This window comes from Ammospiza nelsoni, chromosome 19 (genome assembly GCF_027579445.1).
Source record: "Ammospiza nelsoni isolate bAmmNel1 chromosome 19, bAmmNel1.pri, whole genome shotgun sequence".
In the NCBI taxonomy this organism is placed as follows: domain Eukaryota; kingdom Metazoa; phylum Chordata; class Aves; order Passeriformes; family Passerellidae; genus Ammospiza; species Ammospiza nelsoni.
Genome location: NC_080651.1, coordinates 4354304 through 4377134, shown reverse-complemented (window position 1 = coordinate 4377134; position 22831 = coordinate 4354304). Strand labels below are relative to the sequence as shown.

At 48.8% G+C, this 22831-nt stretch overlaps 1 protein-coding gene across 1 annotated transcript in view; it reads left to right on the top strand.

Annotated features, from left to right (window-relative positions):
• The window catches only part of DNAH9 (dynein axonemal heavy chain 9), a 147415-nt gene extending 125004 nt beyond the window's left edge, over nt 1-22411 (top strand). Inside the window, exons 65-71 of the mRNA XM_059486095.1 lie at nt 3192-3419; nt 5142-5333; nt 5575-5766; nt 6500-6670; nt 9393-9575; nt 16481-16870; nt 22013-22411. Of these exons, the coding sequence (XP_059342078.1) occupies nt 3192-3419; nt 5142-5333; nt 5575-5766; nt 6500-6670; nt 9393-9575; nt 16481-16870; nt 22013-22240 (1584 nt within the window). The 3' untranslated portion in view covers nt 22241-22411. The remainder of the gene's footprint in view (nt 1-3191; nt 3420-5141; nt 5334-5574; nt 5767-6499; nt 6671-9392; nt 9576-16480; nt 16871-22012) is intronic.
• Nucleotides 22412-22831: the final 420 nt, after the last annotated feature.

Here is a 22831-nt window from a genome sequence, read left to right as displayed (position 1 = left end):
TTTCCCCAGGCAGGCAGGGGCTCTGTCATACCCCGTGGTGGCTGGGGAAGGCAAACAACCTCCCTGCCAACATTCCTGCCTTCTCCTGCTCCTGCTGAGTAGGATTTCATGGGCTGGGACATCCCTGGGGATAGCTGGGACAGCTCCTTGTCCCCCAGGCTGCTCCTTGGCCGTGTCCACCCTGCCCAGCAGGGACTGACTGACCCCTCCAGTGTCCAGCACTGCTCAAACCCTTCCTGGGGACAACAGCATCACCTCCACCCCACCCCACCCACACACCAGCCCAGGCTGTGATATCCTCACATATCTGAGCTCTCTAAAATGGGTTGGAGTTTCAGATTGCCGTTCTTTCCTAGCTGGCGCTGTTGGGGTGTTACTATAGGACATGAAAAAATACAAGTGCACACTACTGTTCTCAAGGTGAAGAAAAAAGGAAAGTTTATTTTCTGACTCCAACATTTATAGATTTCCAAAAGCGACAGTGGATTGGAGGGTGACAGTGCCACCTCTCCAATGACACTGGACAAACCAACAGTCCATCTACTTTCTCCTCTTCCATAAAGGAATGCAAAACAATGAGTTATTTATAAAAAGTGTGTGAGAAAGTTCACTACAAGAATGTCAACATCAGAAGGCTTAGAAAATCTTAAAAAACCAGGGTGACATTGGGGAGTGACTTGTGTCCTGCTGGAACCCCTGCCAGGCTGGCTGCTGCCTCCTGAGCTGTGCTGCACACCTGCACATGTGGGGTCCTTTGGGGTGACCCCATCTGCTCCCAGAGACCTTTTCTCATTTATTACCTCATGGATTCCTCTGAACAGCTCTTCATCTGCTGCTTCAGGTCAAGAGTCCTTGCAACAATTAAGGGATTGAAGCATCTGTTACATGAGGAGAGGCTGGGGTGATTTAACCTCCAAAAGCTGGGGTTTGGCTGGGATTTGGATAAATTTGGTTTATTGGTGTGTTTAAATCCCTTCTGGTAGAAGAGGGAGCCAAAACCTTCATAGTGTGAAAGAGCAAGAAGCAAAGGGTCAAAACTGAGATACAAATTTCCCTTAAACTTTCATTTCATTTAATTTCACTTCACTGTCTTATACTATTTTTTGATTTAATTTTTTTACTGTGAGTGTGGTTGAACACTGGCACACATTGCCCAGACAGGTTGTGGAGACTTCAGCCTTGCAAAAATCCAAAACCCCAACTGGACCCAGTTAAAAACCTGCTCTGGGTGACCCTGCTGGGAGCAGGACGGTGTGATGGATGATGTCCAGGGGCATCTCCAGCCTCAGGGTTTCAGTGATTCCACCAGGCTGGACCAGTGAGAGCCTCCCCAGGGAATATTCCTGCAAACTTGGGCTGCTTTGGGCTGCCCTGGCCTTCCATGGGCTCTCCCTGCAGACCCTGACCATGTTACAGTTTTATAGACTCTCTGGTAGGTTCCTGGTTTCTGGAAAAGGCTTTATTATTAGCTTTTATGATTTTCAAAAAATTGCTTCCTGTAAGTACTTTTTGACTTTACCATGGCTGGCTTTTGTGCTCTTTTCTGTTTTTTCTCATTTGGACACAACTTCCACTTTCTGAGGAATGTAATTTTACTCCTAATAATCTCCATTACTCTGCTATTTAACCATGAGAGCTCTTTCTGCCCCCATTTATAGGTGATATATATTTATTCTCAGCCTCTAATATGGTTCCTTTATGTAATTTCTTTGCCACCTCCAAGCAGTTTATCTTTCTGGCGGCTGCTTTTAATTTAGGTTTAGCAAGTTCCTTGTCCTTTCTTGGGCTGGGATAAATCACCATCCCAAGTGCCTGTGAGCACAGCCAGTTTGGATTGCACACCTGCCTTCAACACAAGGGCAGTTTAGCCCACAAATCCCATTCCTAATATAACAAAAAAGCTGTTTTCTTGCCTGGAAACTATAATGCTGTATAGGACTCCAGGGGAAAAACTGAGGCTTAACTTCATCCATTTCACCATCTCCCCACGATTCTGCTTAATCTTCTGAGGGATGTGTCCAATCAGTTGCATGAATAAATAAATCCTTTTGTGTTAAAGGACTGTGTGAAATCATTTGCTTGACTTGTTTGCAAAGGAGCTGCTATGGAGGGTCCTCACTGTAATTCTGATCAAAATGATCAAAATGTTTTTATCTCAGCTCAGTGGGGCTGGGGGGAGGAATAACAACTTTAGTCCCCTGGAATAAAATCTTTACTCCCCAGGAATAACAAATTTCTCCCCAGGAATAACAACTTTACACCCAGGAGTAACAGCTCTGCTTCCCAGGAATAACAACTTTACTCTCAAGGAAAAACAACTTTACACCCCAGGAATAACAGCTCTGTTCCCCAGGAATAACAATTTTTCTCCCCAGGAATAGCCTCAGCTGGTATTGTTGAAATGAGGAGAATTCCAGCACCAAGAGCCCAACCAGCCCAGCTGTGACTTGCTGATTTATACTGATTATTTTGAATTTTCAAATGTCCTTGCTGCACCTGGCTCTTTGGAGATGGGAGCTGTGCACAGACACCCCTGTATTCAGACTTTTAGTTGGTTAGAGTGATTTTGAGATAAGTTAGAAGGTTTCTTTTTTCAATTTGGTGCTTGAAGAAGAAGTTAGAGCTTTTCAGGTTTTGGTTTTAAGGTTGCTGATTGTATCTGTGGTGGTTTGGCAGCAGTCCCATTGGAATTGTGGCTGCAGCCCTCCTGCAGTGTCAGGGGTGGTTCTGTTGGACCGAGGGGGTCCTGTAGAGAAGGATGTATTCTTCCTCTGAAGATCCAGTGGAAGAAGAGGCAGCTGCTGTTCCTCTGGGGAATCCAGTGGAGAAAGCCATGCTGGTGTCTCAAAACCTCTGGATTATATCTGGGTAGGAATGCTTGGCTCCTCCCTCTGGGCTCACATCTCCCAATGGGATGCTGTAGTTCTTATCAGTCATGCAGTGACATTCAATAGCTGTTATCAGCAGGTGTCCCCTCCCGAGGGAAGTGTGAATGTGGTCACCCAAAGAGAGAGATAAGGCAAACTACCCACTTGACAAAGGTAATCTGTCATACAGATGGTAACTGAAAACATCTTGCATTGCAATTTTCAACAAGAGGGCATCCATCAGTGGGCTGGATTTGGTGCCTGCCCAGCCCATGGGGGTGTAATGGGGGCACTGAGCAAGCCTTGTCCCTTTGTCCCTGCCAGAACATCCACCTGGTGGCCAAGTGGCTGAGCTCCCTGGAGAAGAGGCTGGAGCAGCTGAGCCAGGGCAGCCACCAGGATTTCCGCGTGTTCCTGAGCGCGGAGCCTGCGCCGTGCCACGAGAGCCACATCATCCCCCAGGGCATCCTGCAGAACTCCATCAAAATCACCAACGAGGCGCCCACCGGCATCCACGCCAACCTGCACAAGGCCCTGGACAACTTCAGCCAGGTGGGAGCGTGACGGTGCTCACAGGGGTCTCAACCTTAGCCATTCTGAGATTCTCTCCATAAAGTTCTTTGTTATTTGGGATGAGGCAAGAGCAGCCCCAATTGTGGGTCATAGGGCAGCTCACAGCTGGTTTTGCGCTCAGATGTTAGTGTGGAGAGAACCCCAAGAGCAGGAGGGAACGTTGCTGAGCAGGTGGGGGGGGAGGCACCATGCAAGGATTAATGCCAGTGGTCAGGAAAGATTATTCCACACTTATCTACTGCCATTCATCATCCTGAGCTCCACTAAATGTCCTGGAGAACAAGGGAGGGGAGAACCTTCACCCCAAGTAACATTTTCATCCTGCCTCTGCTCATTTCAATCAATAGTAATTAGCATTTTCTAAATTGCTGGAGGTTTATGAAACATCTCTTATCAGAAATCCTGAAGCGAGTGGGTGGGGTCCCTTTTACACCTCATTTCCCTGCTTTATACAGAAGAGATGTTCAAATTTAGCTTTCAGCTGAAGGCTACAAAGAAGGCCCTTCATTCTGTGCAGGGGAAATTGTTCTGCTTTGTAGCTGAAGAAGAATTGACAACTGAAGAGAGGCCGAATGAGAATGAACTGGGTTGTTCTGGGGATGTTTTCTGAAATGAGAAAGATGTTCTGCATGTATTTGAAGCAGGTCTTCCTCACAGTGCTGTTAAAGGGAGCTTAGAGTGCTGCCCAACCCAGGGAAAAACAGGTTTTGGGATGTTCTTGATTGTCACATGCACTTGGTCAATGTCTTGCACCCTCTAGAGTAATGGATTCCCCTTTTCCTGCACAGATCCTGGGCTCTGTGGTGGTCTCAGAGGATTAAAGGTCTAACATGGCATTTTTTAAAGATAAACATTGGACAGGGCTTGGAGCAGCCTGGGATATTGGAAAGTGTCCCTGCCCGTGGCGGAGGAGCTGAAAAAACATGGACTTTAGGGTCCGTTCCAGCAGAGAATTCTGTGATTCTGTGGCTCCCTCCCCATCTTCCTGGTGAGGGATGTTGAGCACATGCAGGTGATGGGGCATTGAGTGGGTGCACGTGTCCTTCCTTCCCTGTGTGTGTTCCTGTGCAAAGCCACTTCAGCAAATATTAGATCAGAAAATATTTGCCAGTTTTCCAACAAATCTGCAATGCAAAGCCACTGACTTTGAAATACATGTGTGTGTTTTGTATCACATGTGTGATAAAAAAATGAACTGAAGGACAATTTGGTCAGCCTCTTGTCCCGGGTAACCAGCGTCGGCAGGGAAGTTTCAGGTTGGATATTAGGAAAAATTTTTAAACTGGATATTTGGTAAAGCTCTGGACCAGGCTGCCCAGGGAAGTGGTGGAGACACATCCCTGGAATTGTTCAAAAAATACAGTTCACAATTAGTTGTGCATGGGGGTATTTGGTTGAAGGCTGAACTTGATGGTTTGGGGGTGTTTCCAAGTCTTGACCTCTGATTCTGTGATTCACACTATCTAAAGCCTGGCGTGTTTGGGTTCCCTGGGAGTTGCTGAGGGCAGCTGTCCTGTGTTGCAGGACACCCTGGAGATGTGCAGGAAATGTGTTCCCAGAGAACATGGATTATATGGAACTTGATTTGGGGGGCATTTCTGAGCCTTGGCCTCTGATTCTGTGATTCACCCTGTCCTAAGCCCAGCGTGTTTGGGTTCCCTGGGAATCACTGAGGCTGAGGGCAGCTGCCCTGTGTTGCAGGACACCCTGGAGATGTGCAGCCAGGAGAAGGAGTTCAGGAGCATCCTCTTTGCCCTGTGTTATTTCCACGCGGTGGTGGCGGAGCGACGCAAGTTCGGCCCCCAGGGCTGGAACCGCCCGTACCCCTTCAGCACTGGGGACCTCACCATCTCTGTCAATGTGCTCTACAACTACCTGCAGGCCAGCTCCAAGGTGGGGGCACCACGGGGGGGGCTCTCTGGGGGCTTTGAAGCCATCTCCTTGTCATCTTTGAGTTTATAACTTCACAGTTCAGGGTGCTTCTGGAGGAGATGGGAGCTATCAGTGCCACCCGCACTGTGCTGTGCCCCAGCTGGGGCAGGGTTTAACTCCTGCCTGCTGTTTGTTTGCTGAGGGGGGAGTTCTGAGGGTGCAGGGCAGTGCCTGGGTTCAGCTCACCCTGGTCCACGCCCAGGTCCCCTACGATGACCTGCGCTACCTCGTGGGTGAGATCATGTACGGAGGGCACATCACGGATGACTGGGACAGGCGGCTCTGCAGAACTTACCTGGAAGAGTTTATCAAGCCAGAAATGCTGGAGGGAGAGCTCTGCCTTGCTCCTGGATTTCCCCTCCCAGGGAGCATGGATTATAATGGCTATCACCAGGTAAGCTCTTTGTTTGCTGGCATTATTTATGCATGTAAATGGAATGTCTCCCCTAACTGCCCCATAATCTGCCTTAGGAGGCAGGAACAGGGCTGCAGTGCTCCTGCACCATTCCTCTTATTTCCCATTATGTTTTGTTCCTGTGGATGTTTCAGCATTCCCCTGGATGAACCAAATCTAATGGTAATTTGCTACTTCATCATGGGCTCATTCTGTTCATGCATGAATAGAGCAACTGTATTGGTGCTCGAGACTTAAGTGGGGCTCCTGGAAAATTACATCCACATACTGTTTGCTAAAATGGCCCTTTCAAGCTCTTTTTATCATCAGTTTTGATGAGAATCACTGAAGGGTCTTGTTGATCTACTTACTGATCTCATCTGCTCTTTGTACACAAATGCAGAGGCGCATCAGGCTGGTTTTGTTCATAAAACTTAACTATTGGAAGCTCAATTCCCACAAGAGATTTCAGGATGCTGATGCTGAAATGCACAGCAGATAATTGCTAGAGAAGGTCCAGCCTGAGACATGGAGCCAAGCTGAACTCCAGCAATTACAGAATTTTCTCAGCAGGAGCAGAAGCAGCTCTGTAAACATTTGTACTCTCCTTCCTCCATCACTTCCCTGGTGTTCAGCCTGGGCTGACCTCTTGGGGGGATGACTCCAGCGCTGAAGCTCTGCAGACAAAGTGCCCTGGAATGTTCCTAACGTGCTCCTGGATGTCTCTGTGCAGTACATAGATGATGCCCTGCCTCCAGAGTCCCCGTACCTGTATGGCCTCCACCCCAACGCCGAGATCGGGTTCCTGACGCAGCGCTCGGAGCGGCTCCTGCGCACGGTGCTGGAGCTGCAGCCCCGCGACAGCAGCACGGGCCAGGGAGCCGGGGGCACCCAGGAGGAGATGGTGAGAATGTAGACGGGGAGTGGGGACCCAGGAGGAGATGGTGAGAGTGCTCAGGGGCACCCAGGAGGAGATGGTGAGAGTGCTCAGGGGCACCCAGGAGGAGATGGTGAGAGGGCTCAGGGGCAGGGGAAACTCAGGAGGAGATGGTGAGAGTGCAGAGAGGGAGTGGGCACCCAAGAGGAGATGGTGAGACTTCTCAGGAGCTGTGGGCACCCAGGAGGAAATGGTGAAAGTGCAGAGGAGCTGTGGGCACACAGGAGGAGGTGGTGAGGGTGCTCAGGGGAATGGGCACCCAGGAGGAGATGGTGAGAGTGCTCAGGGGAATGGGCACCCAGGAGATGGTGAGAGTGCAGAGAAGGAATGGGCACCCAGGAGGAGATGGTGAGAGTGCTCAGGGGCACTGGGCACCCAGGAGATGGTGAGAGTGCAGAGAAGGAATGGGCACCCAGGAGGAGATGGTGAGAGTACTCAAGGGCAGCTGCTGGGGTTTGATGCCTGTGTCATCCATCAGGCTTGTCCATGGTTCTGTGTTCTGCCTCTGCCTGCGTGAAGCGTGGTTTTGTGCAGAACATCACCCTGGTGGGATGTAATTGAGTGTTGGCAGTAACAGGACAGTGCCTCTTAATTACCCCATGCTCTGCAGAGCCTTCGTTATCATCCTCTGAAGGTGCTGCAAATAAACCTTCCCTGAGCAGCAGTCCCTGTGCAGCCCTGTGACTGGCATAGCAATGGGCACCTGGCACACTGCCTTCCACCCCCAGTGTGCCACCCAGAGCTCAGCCCACCTCCTGCTGCTGTCACCATGTCCCCCCAGCTCCCCAGGGCCTTGTAATTCCTTCTTTCCAGCTGAACTCCTTTGCTGCACCTGTGTCCTGGGCTGATCTCAGCCCTCCCTGTGGAAACTCACAGCTCATTAAAACACAGCCCAAACATCCCTGACAAGATCTGGAATCAGCCAACACATGCTCAGGTTTTCACTCCTGCAGTCTTAAGGTGCCAGCTCTGTGCTTGAAGATTTGCAATTTAATGAGTGGCTAATTGCATCTCATAGAGAGCTGTGGTTTCACATGAGTTTCCTTTGGCTTGGTGTGAAGCTGGGGAACTGACTGCCTTCCCTAAGGGGCTCCTAAAAGTGCCCAGCATGGTCAATTTTCAGTTCATACTCAAATTTGAGGTGAGGGGAATAATCCAGGGGTAGCAAAGCCAAACAAGATGTACAGAGATAGCAAATGTGAGTTCCTCTTCTCCCCTCCCACCCCTTTTGTTATTGAAACAGATAAACTCCTCAGCCCAGAGAAGCAAAATGATCCTCCAGGGAGTGCCCCAGCAGTGGTGCCACAGGTGATGGCCACCCTGCAAACTGCTGGTGACAGTCAAGAACAGGAGCACAGAAGTCCTCATGGCTGTCTGGGAATAAAATCTGCCTGAGAGCAAGCAGAGTGTGCCCTGCCTTGTGCCTGGGGACACACTCCCACAGCTCATTTTCTTCCTGAAGTGATCCCTGTCATTGTCCAAGCTGTCCCTTCCACTTGGTCCTTGGATGGGAGTGAGCAAAGCCTTGCCTCAGCTCCTCCACTGAAGGATTTCCAGCCTGGTTTGGCTGAGGTGATTTGAGGGAGCTCCCAGGGAAAATGTGAGCCTGTCATTTTCCCGAGGCTCTGACAAGTCCAGTTCCTCCCACAGACCTCTGAGGTCACACTACAGCAAACGAGCTGTAATTGCTGGGAAGGAATCAGAGCCACAGGGACCTGCAGGGGAATTTCAAATGAGCAGATATTTCTGTGGTGCCCCTGAGGTGCAGCTGAGGAGCTTTTCCAGCTTTAGCCACCTGTGTGGCTGCAGTAACAGCCCACTCATCATCACTGCTGACAGGGTTGGGAAGAGCAGCAACAGGAGGGAATTGGAGCACAGAGTCCAAAATATGAATACTGGGGGCCCTGGCTGTAAAATTACCCTGCCCTAGGTGGCACTGGCCCTGCATGCCAAGTTTGGCACTTGGGATCATGGAATTTTAACTGTGTTATGTGTGTCCAAAAGGTGCCAGAAAGCAGAAGTCTTGCTCAGGTTCCAGCTCAGAAGTAAAGCAAAGCTTTGAGTGAGATCTTCCACATTAAACCTGGGAAATGCAGCTGAGCCCATGGACAGCAGGGGCTTCATGCCTCACTGTCAGAAAGGAGTTTATTTAATTTTTTAGACACTACAAAGATCCTCTTGCATTGGAGATTTCCCTGTTTAGTTCTGAAGAAGCTGTGGTGGTGACCAGAAAATAATTTTGTTTCGCTATGCTCTCCTTCCATGGCTCCATTAGTCTGGAATGCCAAATTCAGCTTAAAATTCAATTTTATGTAATCACCTCTCTCCATCAGTACACCAGAGAAAGCCAGCTCATAAGCTGTGTCGTCCTGAGGCTCAGCTGAGGCTCCAGCCCCATCCATCTCCTCGTGAGTGTGACCTCGGGAGAAATGAGAGAGCCAAGAAGAGAGGAGGCTGCCACATGTCACAGGGACATTTTAAAACAATCATTTTGCAAGCTGCTCATCTGACATTAACTTCTGTCAGCATTTGGGTTTAAATAGGACAGGGCAAGCTCTTTGAGAGGTGCCCAGGGCTGACAGGGATGGTTTTGGAGGCACTGACAGGGCAGAGGGAGTTCTCGCAGCTCAGGCTGTGAGCCTGTGGATCCCTCACCAGCATCCCCCTCTCTCTCCTCACTTTGGCACAGGTGCAAACCCTCCTGGAGGAGATGTTGGAGAAGCTGCCAGACGAGTTCAACATGGCAGAGCTGCTGGCCAGGCTGGAGGAGAGGACTCCCTATGCTGTGGTGGCCCTGCAGGAGTGCGAGTGCATGAACGCGCTCACGGCCGGAATGCGGCGCTCGCTGGGCGAGCTGGAGCTGGGCCTGAAGGTACCGATGGCCTGAGGGGCTCCCGGGACACAGAAAAGAGGATAAATTGGGGGTTTATTAAAGGTCTTCAATAGGAATGCCTTGGGCATTGCAAAGCCTTGCAGAGCTGCACCCAGAATGGGTGATTGATGCATGGAGAGGCTCCTGGAGCACAGGCTGGACAGAGTTAAAGGAATAAAGTGGGGATTTATTAAAAAAAAACCTTCAAAGGATCCACCTTGGGCAGTGCAAGAGCCCAGCCAGGGCTGCACCCAAGATGGACCCAGGATGGACTCAGAGTCAGGAGTTTTCACCCTTTGATGAGTTCTGGTCCATTTCCATGCTGGGTTCAGTGTCCAGTCCCAGCTCCAGGGGATGCAGTCCCACCCTCCCACGTTGCTCTCCTCCATTCCCTGTTGTTTGCACTTTTTGGGGCTGGAGCTGCAGCGGTGTCCTTGGTTCTGGGGCTGGAAAAGGATTGTTCTGTGTGCCTGAGCTGTGAGGAGACCTTGCTGACACTTTCTGTGGAGTTCAGAGTTATTTACCAATGCAGTGCAGAGCCTGGGAAATATGAAAGATAAAACTGAAGGCATCTCAATGGTCACAAGTTTTTTATACAGATATCCGTTTGGTCTATTTGCCCATCAGGGGTTAATTATCCAATTACAGCTTCAGGTAATGAAGTCACATTCCCCCAGTTTTCTCCCCACAATTCACATTTGTTTATACTTTTCAGGGCCTGTGATGTGTCCTTGGATCTCAGAGGGATTGTTCTGTCTGAACAAAATGTGAAGGCAGTTAACTACACTTTATGTGGAGTTTAGAGTTATACACTAATACACCATAGGATTTGATAAATACAAAAGCTGAAATCTTAAGGCATCAGTAGGAGAGCTGGAAAATCCTGCAGGATGCTGCTCAGGGAATAAAAGGGGTCTCAGGGAAGAATTCGCTGCTGGCTGCAAAGCCAGCCTGGCTCCACAGGGCTCACAGGAGGATTTGCAGTGGCACCGTGTCCACAGGCACACACAGCAGTGCCTGGCTTGTGGGAACAAGGGATGAGCACTTCTGGCCACCCCAGATTGTGCCACAGCAGCAGCAGGTCACTCACAAACTGAGACATGGCCTAGTTAAAGGTGAGCCAAAAATCAAACCTTTGCATGAAATGTCCAGGAGTGGGGGGAGCTTGGAACAAAATATCTCAGAGGCACAGGCTGAGCTGAAATCAAAAATTGGCTTTGTGTGGAGGCACAAAATGTCCAGAACTGTAAGAGAAAAAGGCTGAAATCACAAGAAAAGATACAATTTCCTTGCTGGGTGTGAGCCACCTGCTAGAGTGTCCCCATCCAAGGGGCTCCACTGCAGCTGATCCCCAAACTGGTGTGGAACCAGACTCTGTCCCAGACAGGCATCAGCTCTGCCCCAGGCAGGGATCCCATGGATCTGCTCTGCTTTAGACAGGGATCCCATGGCTCAGCTCATCCCTGTCTCCGTCCAGATCAGCGGTATCTGTGTCCCCCTGGCTGCTATCTTTTCCACACCACTTGGGATACAGATTTCTGGTTCTGCAGGGTGTGAGGGAGGGCTGTGATTGATGCTGCATCCACTGTAGGAGAAGTCACCTCTGCATCCCCCCCAGGCACTCAGTGGGACAAAACAGAAAAGGCTCCTCTGGCCCTTAGGGATGAGCCAGCAGGGATCAGGCTGTACTGCCTGGGAGAGAGGAGCTGCCTGGCAGTCCTGGTGCTCTCTGACAGCCCTTCCCCTCCACTTTGTCACTCCCAGGGACCCCTCCCCACAGGCAGCTGCTGTCCATCCCTTGGGGAGGCACATGTGCAGCACAGCAATGCAGCCTGGAGCTGGCAGAGCAAAGCCTCAGCACTGCCCTGCCTCCCCCTCCTGCCCCAGCTGGGTCCTGGGGCATCCCCTGCTCCATCATTTCCAGAGTGGCAGGCTGTGATCCTGTGATAGATGAGTAATGCGTTGATTGGCTCTCACAATTAATGGACAAATATCATGTATATAGGTTAAGAAAAGTTTTATAGATTTATAGTTATGTTGTATCCCCTCACGTGGTTATCAAGGGACATCTGGGAGGGTCAGATTGTCACTATGGTGACACTGAGCTCCAGTCAGGATTTGAGGAAGAGATCTCCACCACTGGACAGCAAAGAAGAGGTTGATAGACAGAACTTTTGGAGGGGCTAAAAGGGAAAAAACCTCCATTGTGAGGGGGCTGAGCACATGGCAGGGAAAATCTTTTGCTGCCAGCACCATAACCTTTTTTCTTTACTCAGTCTTCTGTTGTATTTTTGATAAGGTTTAATAAACCTTCCTAAACTATGACAGGTGAGGAGCTATTTCTCACAATTCCTTCTCAGGGGGATGCTGAGCTCCCACAGCTGATGTGCACAGCATGGCTTGGACCCAGCCTTTTCATAGGAGAGCTGAGGGTGGGCAAGAAGGGCCTGCCTGAGATGGAATGACATCTCAAACCTCTGCCAGGGGCAGCTTGGAAAAGAAACCTTCAGCTGCCCACCCTGCACGAGGAGGGGCAGGCTTGGCTCGGGGTTTGGGCACCAAGCTGCTCCCAAATCCCAGCTGCAGCCTGGAGCAGCAGCTGCAGATGTGTGTGCACTGCATTGGCTGCTGGTGCTTGTGAAAGCAGAGAAATCCTGGACACAGGTGGTGGGTCAGTATGTGCAGCCCATTTTGAAAGAAGCTGATATTTATGTAGTCAATTATCATAAACAGATTTCTCTTATTTTCTAGCATAAGGCAGTGGAATTGAAAATTCCATTTCCTGAGACAGGTAAACAGAAGTGATTTAATGTTTCAATCCCAGAGCCCCAAACAAGATATAATTGTAACTTGGACAAGGGGTGGCAATTAGATTTCATGTGGGGAAGAACGTGCTGTTTAATATTGGTAGGGGAATGAGGGGATGCAGAGTGTGCAAACAAACCACAAAAAATTAACCCCAGGAATCTGTATCACAGGCTGCAAACCTCTCCCCAAACCCTGCCCAGATCATGGCAGGGAAGGAGATGGGGACTGCAGAAAAAGCTCCTCAGAGGGCAGCAGCAGCCCCTGAGCTGGAATTCAGAGACACCCTGGGGCTGAGACTGGAGAAGAGCAGCAGAGCAGAGCAGCATTTGGCATTTCTAGTGTTTGGCAAATCTAGTCTTTGCTGCAGACACACATCTGCAGGCCCTGAGAGGCCATCAGTGGCAGCTCCAAGAACCATGGAGTCCCTAAGGCTGGAGAAGCCTTTTCAGATTCCCAAGTCCAACCATCACCCCAGCAGCAGCACCGTGCTCACCCTTAAACCATGGGCTCAGGTCCAGATGGTTCTTTGGGCACTTCCAGGGCACTTGGGCTCAGCTGGTGCTGACCCCACCAACGCTGGGGGTTCAATCCCTGGTCTAAGAGTTGGACTCATGATCCTTGAGGGTCCCTTCCAGCTGGGAATATTCTATCAGAATATTCTGTCAGCCTGTGGCTGGTGACTGCACCACAGTTTGTTCCAGTGCTTCACAGCTTTCCTGAAGAAAGCTTTCCTTATATCCAAACCAGGGTTCTCCTGGCAAAACTGGAGCCCAGTTCTTGTGTCTGCAGCCAAAAGCCATGTGTAGATCCCTGCAGAGCTGAATTAGAGCTTGTGCATGACCCAAAACCCTGCTCAGCATCCCTCCCATCACCTCCCACACCTGGGGGACCACAGAGCAGCCAGAGGGGGCTGAAGGCTCTTCCTGGTGCTGCCCTCACTTGACTCTGGGCCTTGCACTGAAGAAATCCTGCTGTAATTGCCCTTGCTGACAATTAAAGAGCTGTCAAGGCTCCTTCCTCTCTGGGGCTGCGGCCCTGCACTGACAGCACTCAGAGGAGGAGAGTTTACAAGCCAGGCCCCACAGAGCTCAGCAGAGAATAAATAAAACCCAGAGAAAACACGGCTTATTGTTTTTAACTGACTGAAGGATCTGCCAAAAGAAGGCGATTCGGAAATGTCACGCCTAATTTGAATTTTTGAATAATTCATCGTGTCGTCCTAGCGGAAAGTGATTGTTTGGTCCAAAAATAGGAGACATCCCATTAGGAGGAAGAGAAATTGCAATAGACTGGTAGCCATCAGAAATAACTGGCATGTTGCATTTCAAAGCCCTTTGTTCTGGCTGGCTTAGGTGGAACCAGAGGCTGGGCTGAAGCACTTGCATGTTAATGTTGTACCAGCCTCATCTTTTGCAAGCAGATCCTCTTCTTTGCAATTTGGGTGAAGGATGAGCCTCCAAAATGAGGATAATATATATTGTAAAATAACAAAGACCAAATTTTGATAGGCAAGCTGGGTATTAAGTGAAAATAACCTGAACTGAGGAAACAGTTTGTGTCTGTAGAGTGCTCATCTTGAAGGAATGGCTGCAGGCTGATTAGGATTTCCTTCAAGGGTGTCTTTAAATGAAAATTACTCCCAGCGTTTGGGAAAAAAAAATTTAAAAGTAACTTGAATAATTTCTGATGCACTTTAGTATTCAGCATCTGAAATGCAAATTTATGCATAATTGTGTTTGGACAACTCTATGAGATTGCTGCTGTAGATGCTTTGAACCCTCACAGGAGACTCAAAGCATGCTTGAGTGCGCAGGCTTTAAAAATTGCTTTTCTCAAGCCTTGCTGAGAATTACGTTTGCTAATTCATTTGTTTCCTGAAAGTAAAACTAGACATGATATATGATCGAGGGGGGCTGTCTTTAAATCAATTTGGCTGCTCGTGCACATTCTGCCATATTCTTACCCATGTCAGAGCACTTCCAGGAGCACAGAATGATCCTGTTCCAGTGTCCTGCTGTGCCCAGTGCAGCATTCTTGTTCTCCCTGCATGGTCCTGCCATGGCTTCAGCCCAGCCCATTGATGGTTCTTCTCTGTGGCTCCTGTGTTTGGTTCCTCCACTCTGCATCCCCTCATTTCCCTACCAATATTAAACAGCACATTCTTCCCCACATGAAATTTGATGTCACACTTTGTCCAAATCACAATTCTGTGACTAGATTTGGTGATATTAAATGTCTTTCTCAGCTGTCAGTGTGTCCTACAGGGCATGGCTAGCACGGGAACAAACTGCAGAGATCTTGAACTGCTGGGCTCTGCCAAGCATTGCTAAACAACTGTGGGGGCTGCTTTAAGAAGATTTCAACTTTTTCTAAAGCTTTCTGGATTTTTGTGGCCCCAGCAAAGGGCACCTCTGCTGACCTCACTGCTGGAGGCACTGAAGTCCTGTGAAAGAACAGTTGGAATCTTTTAATGTGAATAGACTGACCCAATTCCCTCCCCCTTGTTCTCAGCAATGGCTCCACTGGTTTCAGTTAATCTTTCCAAAAAACACTTTGCCCGAGGCAAAGAGAAATTGTAAATGAGATAAATTTTGGCCAAACGATAAGGGAACAAAAGGAAGTGTTTACAATGGAGAGCAGTGATGGACATTATCTGTGGGTCTCCAGAGTTCTGGGGGTATTGTACCCCTCCAGCTGAGCACAGAGCTGCAGAGATTGAACTGTGGAGACCATTCCATAGCAGGGAAGCTGAGCTGGCATTTGCAGGTTTTCTCTTTTTATTCTGCTTTGTTTGAGTGAGCCAGAATCACAGAGTTGGTCAGGACATTACTCCAACACCATCCTGAGCAAAGACAGGCAGAGCCACTTGTTTGGACCATGCCCTGGTGGGTTTTGAACATTTCCAAGGATGGAGACTCCATTGTGGGCAACCTGTTCCAGTGTTGTCCAACCTCACGTCTTTCAGTGGAATGTCCTGGAATTCAGCTCTTCTGGCAGAACTGATACAGGTTTCTAAAGGCTTTGGAACTAATTAATTGCTGCACAAAGGAAAAGTCAAACCTCTCTCTTTATCTCACTTGGCTGAATCTTATCTTACTTTGTTGTGCTCCTTCCCTGATGTGGAAGGAGCTGTGATTACATTTGCAGACAACACGTGGAGTCAAAGAGAAAATCTTGCACTGCAAAGCAGTAAATGAGGGGAGGAGTGAGGGGAAGTGGAGGAGAGGAGGGGGATAGGAGTCAAAATAACAAATATTTGGACAGTTTTAGAGTAGATCATCAGAAACTCTAGTATCCTGCCCTGGCAGTGAGCAAGAACAGCTTTACACCTTTGAAAATCTATGAGTCCATGAGAGAAAACAGAAATAATACCAGCACAACTGAGGGACACCCCTACTGCTGTCATACACAGTTTTTCCTCTCAGTAGTTTTTATACAGCAGGATGCTGGAATATTCAATAGAAAGTGTGCAGAAAAACCCCAAACTCATGAAGTCACCCAGAGTACGTGGCCAGCAGTGTCTGTGTGGGATTCTGTGCTCTTCCTCATGCTCTGGCCCAGCTCTGCTTCTAAGCAGGCTCTGCTGGGCAGTGTCAGTGCTGGCTGTGCCCTTTGTGGTGTTTGTGAGGGTCCCCAGGATGAGGTGAGAGATGAGAAGCTGACTTCAAGTTCTCAGAAGGCTGAGATATATTATTATATTATATTATATTATCACATTACATTGCATCATATCATATCATATCATATCATATCATATCATATCATATTATGCTATACTAAAACTATACTAAAGAAAGAGAAAGGATACATCAGAAGGATTAACAAGAAAAAAATAATAAAAACCTGTAACTCCTCAGAGCCTCGACACAGCTGGACCATGATTGGTCATTAACTAAAACAATTCACATGGGACCAATCAAACATTCACCTGTTGGTAACCAGTGCCCAATCCACATTCCAAAGCAGCAAACACAGGAGCAGCAATCAGATAATTATTGTTTTCATTCCTCTCTGAGGCTTCTCATCTTCCCAGGAGAAGAAATCCTGGGCAAAGAGGATTTTTCAGATAATATCATGCTGACACCCTTTCTCCCCAGGGGGAACTGACCATGACCAGCGAGATGGAGACCTTACAGAACTCCCTCTTCTTTGGCACTGTGCCTGACTCCTGGGTGAGGAGATCCTACCCCTCCACAGCCAGCCTTGGCTCGTGGTTTGCTGACCTGCTGGCCCGCAGCAGTGAGCTGGAAGCCTGGACCAGAGACTTCTCCTTGCCCTCCACGCTGTGGCTGGGAGGGTTCTTCAACCCCCAGGCCCTCCTGACAGCCATCATGCAGAGCACAGCCCGCAAGAACAGGTGGCCCCTGGACAGGATGGCGCTGCAGTATGACGTGACCAAGAAGAGCAGAGAGGATTTTGCCAGTGCTCCTCGTGAGGGGGCCTATGTGCACGGGCTGTTCATGGAGGGAGCACGCTGGGATGCTCAGGTGAGCTCTACAAGGCTCTGGGGATGAGGGAGGAGCCACAGGTGTGGCCCTGTGTAGGAGCATCAGGGGTAGCACGGTCAGGATGGACAGAGATGAGAGATCTCTGCAGCCAGGGCTGGAACTTGGGGTTTATTGCAAAGGGCCTGGGTGCAGGGCCCTGCTGGGAGCTGCAGCCACAGCTCGGAGCAGGCCCCAGAGAAGAGAGGGGGAGAGAGGGTGAGAGGGTAAAGGGTAAGAGAGTAAAAGGGCAGGAGCATAGAAGTGTAAGAGAGTAAAACGGGTAAGAGAGCAAGGTTCCTGTTACAATACAATAAATAATCTTCTGTGTTGAATATTCTGATTCTCACTAACCAATATAGTACAAGATACAAATCCTATAGCATTTACACACAGCCCATAAAAATCATTACATTACCAAACTGTGTTACATTTTAAACCCTAAAAACTCCTCTTTGGGCCCCTTCTGCCAAGCTGTAGGGTCTGCTCTGACCCTTGGGCCTGTCTGCAAGCAGAGGGTGTTGCTCCATCAAAAGGGGATCACCTTCAGCTGGCCACACCATTGTTTTCCAGTTGTTCAGTAACTGAGGTATCTCAAAGCTTGCTTTCATTTCAATCTCGCTTATAGTTTCCATATTCTCAAAATCTTTTGCCAGGCAATCATATTTGTAAGGCTTTCCTGTTTCATCTTCCCCAACAGCCCTGAAATTCTGATCCAACATTCTCCACTTATTTGTCATGAATCATTTCCCTCTCTACAGTAGTTTTCCATGAAGGATAGGAAATTAGGGAAAGCTGTGCCCTCCCTGAGGGATGCCATTTCATCACATCTCCTTGGGCAGTTCAAAGCTCCAGGCTGTTTTTTATTTTGCTCTGGAAATGGCCTGAATTGGGTCTGGGAAGCCACAGGCAGCTGGGAACATTGGCAAGGGCTCTACTGGGAGACGGCAGTGAGGATCTCAGTGGGTCAGCTCAGATCTCTGCTCTTGGGATGTGGGCTCTGCTCACAGAGACCATCTCAGAGCCCTGTGCAGCTCCCAGCTCTGCCCCCACAGCTCCCTGGCTGTTCCCTTCCTCACACAACCCTTGGGAGATCACAGCCCTTGCCACAGGGAGAACTGGATTTCTGCTGCCCTAAAAACCCGACAGAAATCAGCTGGACACAGAGAGCTGTTAAAAATTCCCATATTCCTGCATATCAAATACTCCATTTAAGAATCAAATACTCCATTCCAGTGCCTGCTGTTATGTTTTCTTTGGCACTATGACAAGAAAACGAGTTCTGTCTGGGTTTTACCAGCTGGAAGTGGAGAGTGAGAGGTTTTGGTGGTGCAAAGCCAGAAATCTTTGGGAAATACTTGGCTTCTCCCCTTTGCCTCCCTCCAATAACTGGTCTGGGTGATTGAATCCAGCAATGGGATTTGTCTTCAGAGACCATCCCAACACCAGGAAATGTGGTTTTCTGATTACATTTTCCTAGTGATTGAAAGATACTGAGCAATTATGTTCATGGAGCCATTCATAATCTCTGGGTATCATGCTCCAATTTATTTCAGAAAGGAAAAGGATATTTTTATGGGCTGCTGCTCCCACTGAAATATCATTTCTACCTAGTGGAGCTATTCATTTTACCTATAATCCAGTGAGTACCAGTGTGCATTAATGGATGCAGGACTTTTAAAACAGGTGCACAGCTCTTTTGGGTTATCTACTCCTTCCAAATTAATCCTGTGATAAAAATGGCAGGCCACGTTTAGAAGAATTCCTCTGGGGAGCACCTCCACTTTTAAAAGAATATTTCACATTTAGGTTGTGCCTCCAAAAAAGGGAAGAGTCCTTCTATGTTCTGCTACTCACATTTTTCTATTTATTTAAACATTTATGTTTGCCCTTGGGTGTCTTAAATTTATAAAACATTCATTACAAAACAGCAGGCAGCTATTAGATGAAATGAAACTAAGCAGATTATTTTGGGTGCAAATGATCTCTTGCTGCAGCCCTGTTAAAGTCACTGGGACTCAGTGACAGTCAGAGGGATGCTGTGGCTGGGGACACTTGGAGACCTTTCATCTCAAGCTGTTGGCTGATCCTTGGCTTTCTTTCTCTCTGCAATAGAGAGTTTGATGCCGAGAGTGTCCTTTGCCCTCCCCAAGGGGGTTGGAGTGTGGTGGGACAAGGGCAGGGGTGGGTTTCACGCCACATGTGCTCCATGGAGCTTTGGCAGCTGTGCACAGCAGAGCCCTGCCATGGAACCACAGGATCCCAGGCTGGCTTGGGCTGGAAGGGACCTTAAAAATCAGCTCATTCCACCCCTCCATGGGCAGGGACACCTTCCTCTAACCCAGGCTGCTCCAAGCCCTGTCCAGCCTGGCTTTGGACACCTCCAGGCATGGGGCAGCCACAAGGCAGGGCCTCACTACCCTCACAGGGAAGAGTTTTTTCATTCCCCTTGTCCAGCTGAAGCCACTGACCTCATGACTCAGGGACCACCTTGGAGTGCTCCTTGCAGGCTCCTTGTCCCCTTCCCTGCTGGCTCCATGTCGCCCTTCCCTGCTGGGTCCATGTCCCCTCCCCAGCTGACCCCAAAGGGGTTGTGGTGTAAGGAACCTGTGCTGGGACCCTGTCTTGGTTTGAAAAGACAGGTATCTGCTGAGGAAGGCAGGAGCCTCCCCTAAAATGGAAAATGTAAACCTCCTCTCTCTGAGTTATTATAAATTTGAAATTAAGGGCCTCTCAGGCAAAAATATGGGAGCAGGAATAACATCTCTTAGGGAAGAAAATAAAAATAAAATAAACAATGCAGTAAATCAAAATAACACTGATAGAGTCAGAATAGGACCTGACACCCTGTGGGTCAGGGTGTTCGTGACAGTCCCATTGGAATTGTGGCTCAGCCCTCCTGCAGTGTCAGGCATGGTTCTGGTGGAGCAGGGATCTTGTAGAAAGGTAGAGTCTTCCTCTGAAGGTCCAGTGGAAGAGGCAGCTGCTGTTCCTCTGGGAATGCAGTGGAAAGGCTGCTCTGGTGTCCCAAAAACTCAGATCATATCCAGGTAGGAATGCTTGAAACCTCAGATCATATCCAGGTAGGAATGCTTGGCTCCTCCCCCTGGGCGGAGAATCTCCCAGTGGGATGATGGAATTTTATCATCCATGCAGTGTCATTCACTGGCCCGTGAACAGAGGCTAATTAATAATTAATGACCTATTAAGAGAAGAGATCTCCTGGAGGGAGGATTGCTTGTGGAAGAGATAAAGAAAACTGCGCCATGAACAGAAGATAACTGCCCCACTCCACCCTCAGTTTCCTGCTGGGATAAGCAGAAGTGAGGGATCCTTTAGGAGCTGAGGCTGAGGGATCCTTTAGCAGCTGAGGCTGAGCTCTCCAGGCTCCACAGAATGATGGTTCTGCACCATGAGGGCTGTGCTGCTAGTCAGGAAGAACTGCTTTCAGAGCAGAATTAATTTTCTGATGATGAGAGCGATAAAAAATGCAAATGAGAATCAGCCCAGACATAACAAAATGATATCTTACATGGAGGTACCTCGGGAAGATTTCAGCTCTTGTTAACCCAGAAACAGGTAGAATATCTCTTGGAAATTACATTTGAAGTATTCTCAGCAGTAAAAAAAAAAGAGAAAGACTTGATTAAAACCCAGTCTCAGGAATGAAAGGTGTGAATTTAAGAAGACTGCATAATAATGTTTCATAAATAGCTACTTTGCAAGGTATTATACGAATTATTTAATGTTTGTTCAGCACGTTGGAAATATAAAATCCTAAATGAGAGTTGGATTTTTCATAGCTGAGCATAACAGATGGCATTAGTACAATTAAACCGAGGTGTGTGGCAAGGGGGATGATTTTTCTTTGCTTGTTACAGAACTAAATAAACTGCTGGAGAGGCTGAATCTCACCCCACAGCTCTGATCCGAGAGCATTTGGAATAATGATGATATGTGAAGCTCAGCTGCAGTGAGAGACAGTTTCTTTAGTGCTGAAAAGTTTCATTTCCATTTCCCTGTTTATTTTCATTTGGTCTCTCTAGCCCCCATTAGGCAGTTTTCTCTGGAAATGGATTGATGTGCAAGGTATTTTATTGTCATGAAGAGAGAGAGAAAATGTCAGAGAGACCCAAATTAGAGAAACAAACTTGATTTCTTGCCCTGGCAGGGTTCTCTCCCTCTCCTGCAGTGGGCAGCCTGCTGGGCAGGGCATTGCTTGGAGGAGAATAATGGGACTTGATATTTATTGGTGATATTCCCTCAGAAAAGTCATTTTGAATTCTCTTGCTTGCATCATGAGAGTGGGAATAAGCCTGTGCTGGCTTTTGGGGCTGTTTTCCATCCCCGTGGTTCAGGTGTCCAACCTTTCTCCCACCACAAGCAGCACCTCCCACAAGGTGATTCTGGTCTGAGAGATGATGATCTCTGAGAAAGAGATGCATGAGAATAATCCCAGGATCACTGAGGTTGGAAAAGATCCCCCAGCCTATCCAGGCCAAGCTGTGCCCAATGCCCATCTTGTCCCCAGCCTATCCAGGCCAAGCTGTGCCTGATCCCCACCTTGTCCCCAGCCCCAGTCACTGAGTGCTACATCCAGGTGTTCCTGGGACACCTCCAGGGATGGGCACTCCAGACCTCCCTGGGCAATGTTTAATCACCCTTTCAACTAAGAAATCCCTGCTGATGTCCACCCAGAGCCTGCCCTGGCCCAGCTTGAAGCCTTTTCCTCTTGTCTTATCCCTGTTCCCTGGCAATAGGACAAGAGGAAATGGCCCCAAGCTGCATCTCAGCAGAAACCAGGAGAAGAGAAGTGAAACTTTGTTGATAATATGGCTGGACAGGGCCAGGGACACCATCCCCACACAAATTCAGCTTGGATGTGAGGGTTTGGGCACCTGGTGGGAGTGCAGGCAGCTGGAGCTTCAAGATTATCTACTCTGGTGAGTTGAGGAGGGTCATGGTGAGACAGGGAGCTCTTGGATCCAGACCTCCTTCCTCAAAGCAGCTCATCCAGCTCCCTGACCCTGGAGAAGCTGTTTGCACTTCCCCAGCAGGAGCAGCTTGGATAAACATCACATGGGTTCAGGTCCATCAGCTGGTGGACACCTTGGGGATGTGACCTTTGTCTCCTTCTCTCTGCAGGCTGGGACCATCACGGAGGCCAGGCTCAAGGAGCTGACCCCAGCCATGCCTGTGGTGTTCATCAGGGCCATTCCTGATGACAAGCAGGACACCAGGGGCTTGTACCCATGTCCTCTGTACAGAACACGCCAGAGAGGCCCGACCTATGTGTGGACTTTTAACCTGAAAACCAAGGAGAACCCATCCAAGTGGGTGCTTGCTGGGGTGGCCCTGCTGCTGCAGGTCTGAGGCACCAGCACAGGCCCTGCTCTACAAACCCCTCACAATGTCACAGCATTTAAACAGTTCAATGCTGAGATTAACAAATTCCATCTCTCTGATGGACTCCCAGGTTATCTCTGTGTCCTGGGGATGTGACCCAACAGGGCCTGTGAGGAGGGGACAGAGGTGCAGGGGACACGGCCCAGGTTGGTGGCTGCTGTACGTCAATATCCTGTAATTCCTGCACTGCTGCACTCTCGGGTTTGGTGTTGCTGAAATGGCTCCCCAGGTATTAAAAAGTCTTTTTTCCCAACCCTTGTGACAGAAGAAGAAGTTGGGATTCCTCAGCTCTGCTTTTCAAGGTTGTTTATTTTCTCTTATCTGTTACATTCTTTCTGTGACCTGCTGAGATCTGTCCAGCAGGTTGGTTTGTGGCACAGTCCCTGCCCTTGGGATGGTGTTGGCTTTTAATACTGAGAACTACATGTACTTTATTTACAATAATTTCCCAACACTTATCACCTATGTTAGACAGTCTGTCTCTGCTCTAAACCAATCCAGAAGTGCCACCATCACAGCAGAAGATGGAGGACAAGAAGAAGAAGAAGAAGGACAGGA